The 6326-nt window shown below is 42.1% G+C and overlaps 1 protein-coding gene across 1 annotated transcript in view; it reads right to left on the reverse strand.

The window, feature by feature from the left end:
* GINS1 (GINS complex subunit 1 (Psf1 homolog)) overlaps window positions 1-5303 on the reverse strand; it is a 29190-nt gene extending 23887 nt beyond the window's left edge. Inside the window, exon 1 of the mRNA XM_004687120.2 lies at window positions 5142-5303. Coding sequence (XP_004687177.1) covers window positions 5142-5216 — 75 coding nt within the window. The 5' untranslated portion in view covers window positions 5217-5303. The remainder of the gene's footprint in view (window positions 1-5141) is intronic.
* Between the last annotated feature and the right edge of the window lie 1023 nt (window positions 5304-6326).

Genomic DNA, 6326 nt, shown 5'->3' on the forward strand with positions numbered 1-6326 from the left:
TTAAAAAAAAAAAAAAACTCAAACTATCATGAGCTTTGCATGAAGACAATGGGTAATCATTTCAATTTCCTGAACACAGTATCTACCTACCAGCACAGGAAGCTGCTCTATTTTCTTAGTTTTATTTTTTCTATTAGTTTATTTTTACATCATTTTGTGCCTTTTTCCATCTCAGTTGTGATCCCTGTGGACTTCCCACCACCAATTCACCCACGTGCCATCACCATAGTCCCATGCACTGCCCCCTCACCTCCGTTTTTGATGTCATTCCCAACCCCACCCCCATACCTCTGGTATGGGTAGACACCCCATGTCTCTGATATATAGTTGTTCATTCTTTTATTGTCTCCTCCACCCCCAGCCCCCACCAAACCTCTTCAGAGTCTATGCAGAGCCTGGGATTATTAGATCTCAGGTCAATTTGGTGTTTCCTTCATCACCCTACTCAACTGTGTCACGACATGACCAGGCAGGCTATAAGCACCTGACTAGCAGGTGGATTTGTCAGCAGAAGGCATGACTATAACAAAAGGTGACCCACCAAACTAAGACCAAGAATAGGCATGACCTTACAATTACTAAGTTCTGCCTTTATCTCCCAAAAGTGACACGCTACCTTACCTTACTTTAATATTTGAGTGAAAGAGACTAACTTGTAAGATCTGGGTTAAAGGCCACTTGTCACTACCTATTGGGATTCTGATTCTCTGGGATTGTTTTCTTACGTGTGTATGATGACCTCTGAAGTGCAGGGGTGCTTGAACCCAATGTGCAGTTCTATTTTAGAGGCTATATATAATACAAATGCACTCTGGCATCTCTACTAAAACCTATCCATTGCTGTTTCCTGGGTGTTTCCCCTCCTCCCCCGGGTATTTTTTCTTTTATTGCATTATTAATTCATTATAAAAGGATATAGCTCAGGTACAGTCAGATGGAAGAGCTGCATTGGGGAACAGGCAGATACATGAAAATACACTGCTGAGCAGAGCAGCAGGAAGGCCAGGTCTGCTTTGCCATGTGGGTCACTTCCCACCTCCCGTGTGGGTCTGCTGTGCCGTGTGGCTGGAAATAGAACTTGTGCTATAGTGGCTGCTGATAGCTTCACAGTGCAGCACTTTAATAACCAGTTGTGCCCCAGGACACAACTTTGTAAATGAAAAAACTATGCTAAAGTTGAAAAAACAGTCTGGAATCAAGGAAACCTGTGTTCAAGTTGTAGCTCTGCCTCCAATATGCTGTAAGTTCACAAAAGTCCATTTCCTTGGCCTATCACTTGCCTTGGCTCAGTTTTCTTATCTGTAAAATGACCTATCAGAATGCACTTTAGGACCTCCATAGTGGTGCAAGGGGTTAAAGAGAGCACTAAGAATCTATCCACAAGGGAGGTGATCCAGATGGCACAGCAGTATATTTCAGTCAAATCTGCTTGTTCTAGTCCCCACTCTGTTTCTAGTGAATCCTCTCAGCCCTGCACCTCTGTCCTGTACCCCACCTGTTGTATGCATAAATAAATAAATCTTTAAAAAAAAAAAAAGGAAACGGGATGAATATTGAGCCCAACTACTAGTGATTTGATCAATGCAGTCAGTATAATGAGGCCTTCATAAAAACCTGTACTCCAAGGTTAGTAAAGCCATGGAGATTTGCAGAGTGACTGTCTAGATATCTTAGAGGACTGTGCCTGGTTCTACACCCTTTCCCAATGCAGCTCTTCTATGTGACTTTACCTAAGCTATCTCCTTATATAATGAATTAAACCTTAAATACATGAAGACTGAAAAAAATACACCTTATTAGCTATTGGAACAACAGCTTAAAAAGCAGTACTATGAAGCTATCCACAGCCACTGCAGCATGAGTTCAATCCCCAGTCAGGGAGGTAACCTACATGCTGCAGCAGACCTCTCCCCACCCACCCACTGCTCCCCTCATTAGTTTATATCAGTAGATCTGCCTGTTCTGCACCCCACTCTGGTAAAGCCTTTCACCCCCCCAACCTCTGACCTGTACCCCAGTTCTGTACGTATAAACAAATCTTTTTTTTTAAAACAGGAAATTGGCCCTCCCTGGTGGTGCAGCGGGTTAAAGCACAGAACTGAGAATCTAAAGCCGCTTCCACATGAGTTCGATTCCTGCCTGCCCCGGAGGGAGGTGACCACATGGCCTGGCAGACCTCTCCTGACCCACCCGCTGATCCACTCAGCAGTGTGCTTCATTGATCTGCCTGTTCTGCTCCCCACTCTGTCTCTGGTGAAGCCTCTCGCTGCCCCTGAGCCTCTGGCCTGTACCCCAGTTCTGTATGCACAAATAAATAAATCTTTAAAAAAAAAGGAAATTAAAGAGAAATCAAAAAGTACCTCAATACCAATAATAAAAAGATTACAAGCAATCAGAATATATGAAATATAGCAAAAGCAGTGTCAGGAGGACAGATAACTGCAGTACAGGCCCACATTAAGAAGTACAAAAAAGTGAAATAAACAACTTAGTATTACACCCAGAGCAACTTGAAATGAGGATCAAATAAGACCTGAAGTTAGAAGGAAGGAAAAGTTACAGAGCAGAAATAAATGAAATGGAAACAAAAATGCCGCACAGCAGATAACTGAAACTAAGAGTTGGTGCTTTAAAAGGATAAATAAGGCCCTCCCTGGTGGCGCAGCGGGTTAAAGCACAGCACTAAGAATCTGAAGCCACTTCCTCATGAGTTCGATTCCCGCCTGCAGCCTGCCCCAGAGGAGACCACATGGCGAGCCAGACCTCTCCTGGCCCACCCGCTGCTTCCCTCAGCAGTGTACTTCGTAGATCTGCCTATTCTGCTCCCCACTCTGTCTCTGGTGAAGCCTCTCACCGCCCCTGAGCCTCTGGCCTGTACCCCAGTTCTGTATGCACAAATAAATAAATAAATCTTTAAAAAAAAAGGATAAATAAAATAGACAAAACTCTGTATCAGCCCAACAAAGAAAAGTAGGAAACATTAATAAAGAGATACATAAATGAAAGAGTAGAACATTCAGAAAGCATATAAGTACAAAGGATCCTAAGAGATTACTTTGAACAGATATACACCCATAAACTTAAAAATCTTGAAGAAACAGACGTATTTTTAGAACAATAAAGTTTACCAAGACTAAACCAGGAAGAAACAAGAGTTGAACAATCCAATCACGATCATAGAAGATAAAAAGAAATCAAGTATTTCCGCCAAACCTAGGGTCAGACAGTTTTATAAGCAAGTTCTTAAACTTTAAAGAACATATTTCCATCTTATCCAATTACTTCTAAAAACCAAAGAAAAGGGAATGTTCCCTAAAACACATTATGATACCAACATGACCCTACAATCAAAACCAGATAAAGAAAACAAGAAAACTCTAGAACATATCCCTGATGGATATCATGTGAAAATCTGCAACAGAATACCAGTAAATTGATGTATTACAAAGACTGTAAGTGATGATCAAGTGTAATTTGTCACAGGGATACAAAGATGGCTTAATATATGTAAACCAATCAATGTAATCCATTACAACAAAAGTACAGACAAGAACCATGTAATATCAATAAATGCAGAGAAAGCATTTGAGAAGATCAGGCATTCATTGATGACAAAAACTCTATAAATAAGATGGGAATCGAAGGAGCCAATTTCAACAAAATAAAAGGCATACATCACAAACCTACAGCCTGTACAATTCTTAAGGGTGAAAAAGTAAAAGCTTTAAGGTCAGGAACAAGACAAGGATGTCCATGTCATCATTCTTACTCAATTTAGTGTTAGGTTTTAGGTAGAAAAATCAAAAAGAACCCAGTTTAGAAAGTGAAACAGTTTTGATACTATATACAGAAAACCCTACTGACGCCAGCAAAAGCTATTGAAAACAGCAAATGTAACAGGAGCATAAAGGACCTGGGGGGAAAAATAATAATAATGAACAACTATATACCAGAGACATTTTACCCAGGTGGAGTGGGGAATGGGATCAAAAATGGCAGGGGGGTGGGGTGGGAGTGCACAGGACTATGGTGATGGCACATGGGTGAATTGGTAATGGAAAGTCCATGGGGATTACAACTGAGATGGAAAAAAGGCACAAAATAATGTAAAAAATAAGCTATTATAATAATAATAATAAAAAGCAAATGAACACAGCAAAGCGGAAAATTACAAAATGAGCATACAAAAATCTGCTGCATTTCTATATACAAATGAGTAATAAAAACAAATTATAAATCCCATTTACAATCACATCAAAAAGAATCAAATACCTAGAAATCAACCTAACCACAGAGGTGAAGGAAGTATACAATGAAAATTGTTAAGACATTACTAAAGGCATAATGCATGACATAAGACGCTGGAGAGAGAGTCCACGCTCATGGATAGGAGGAATCAATATAGTTAAAATGACTAGTCTACCAAGAGATCAAAAGATTTACTGAAATCTTTAGGGCTTCCCTAGTGGCCTAGGGGTTAAGTCTCAGGGCTATCACAACTAAGGCCTGAGTTCAATCCCCAGCCTGAGAGTGACCCACAGAGCTCAACAGACCACTCCAGTCTCCTGCTGCTCCCCTTAGCTCCACCATCCACCTGTTCTGTTCCCCACTAAGTCTCTGGTGAATCCACTCCTCCCCCAATTCTGGCCTACACCCCAGTTCTAGCAAAAATAAAATCAACTTTTAAAAAATAGAGAAGCATGAAGCAGTAAAAACAAACAAAAAACAAGAAAAAAATTGCAAGGTTTTTCAAATAACTAGCTTAAATACTTAATTCACTTTTTATCCACGAGCAAGTAAATAAAACAAGTAAATTATAGGGCTAACTAAGACAGAATGCATCTGGAGTCTGCCTGTTAACTGTTTCCATCACTTAGAATAAATCCACACATTCAATTTAGATCTTATTACCAGTAGCCTCATACTTATTGTCTTCTAGTACTGTAACCCTTAAGGAACGCCCCAGGGATTTGCGGAGATTGTGAAGACAGAAAAGTACAGTTTGTCAGTCCCAGTTAAGAAGCGTGAAAAGCAGTTACGACGAAACCTCCAGGGAACTCGCCAGGCCCCGCCCAGAAACTGCCTCGCCCCCGCCCACGGCCCGCCCAGGCGCGCCCCACCAGCTCACCCAGCCCGCTCACATTAAAGGCGGGCAGCTGCCCTTCGGGCGCGCGGTGCAGCTCGCGGACCAGCTCCATGGCCTTCTCGCAGAACATGGTGGTGACAACCCGGCCCCGCAGTTTTCTCAGTGTCCCGCTCTCAAGCCAAACGGTCGCTGGCCTCTGTGCTCTAATGGCTCTTGCTCCACAGCTCCAGATTCTTGCCCTAAGCCTCCACTGTGCGCTTTGGCGCCAAACTCGCCCAGCCAATAAGGTTGCGCTGCTGATCCTCGAGGATACGGTGGCGGTAAAGGGACATTTGACTCTACTGGGCTGCCGCACTACGCGAGAGGGGAGGAGTCCTTCTCTGGGGAGGCCCTTCTGTCTAGGGTGGGTGGCCTATCTCGGTCACAGTCTGTAGGCTGAGTGGACGTTTCTATTTTTTTCCCCCTTTTTTATTAAACTTGGACCTTTAAGAAACATATACCATCAGATATGCCGCTAGTCAGTAAAAATCTATTCTAATTTTAGGAATATGTGCGCAAACTATCTTGCTTCTATTCTCCCAATAAGTGTTCCTAGGTTCTGAACCAAGGGATACTAAACCTTGAGGTTCCGAGTGTTTTGACAAATATAAAATAATTTTGAGTGGATGAGCATAATTCCCACCTGATGTGTTTTGTTTTGTTTTTCTGTAGGAAGTTGTCTAGTCCATTACAAGATATTTAATCCCTTAAACTCTGTGATGTATTCTGTCATTGAAAAACTTGGTTAATAAAATAACTTTTTTCCTGTACAAGGATGAATTTACCAGGGCACGCCCAATAATTCTAATAAAAGCAAAACAGGCCATGTGTATGTGTTAAGTTCACTAAAATGACTAATTCATAAACTAGTGACTAACTGGAGATTATTTCTTTAAAAAAAAAAGATGTGTTGGGCCCTCCCTGGTGGCGCAGCAGATTAAAAACACAGCACTAACAAGCTAAAGCCACTTCAGCATGAGTTCGATCCCCATCCAGGAGGTGACCCACATGGCGCCATATACCTCTCCTGACCTGCCCACCTCTTCCCTCAGCAGTGTCCTTCATCAGTCGGCCTGTTCTGCTCCCCACTCTGTCTCTAGTGAATCCTCTCACTGCCCCTGCATCTCTGGCCTGTACCCCAGTTCTGTATGCATAAATAAATAAATCTTAAAAAAAAAAAAAAGGACCCTCCCTGGTGGCA

Source organism: Condylura cristata, unplaced genomic scaffold (genome assembly GCF_000260355.1).
Source record: "Condylura cristata isolate star-nosed mole 26May11 unplaced genomic scaffold, ConCri1.0 scaffold00022, whole genome shotgun sequence".
Lineage (NCBI taxonomy): Eukaryota > Metazoa > Chordata > Mammalia > Eulipotyphla > Talpidae > Condylura > Condylura cristata.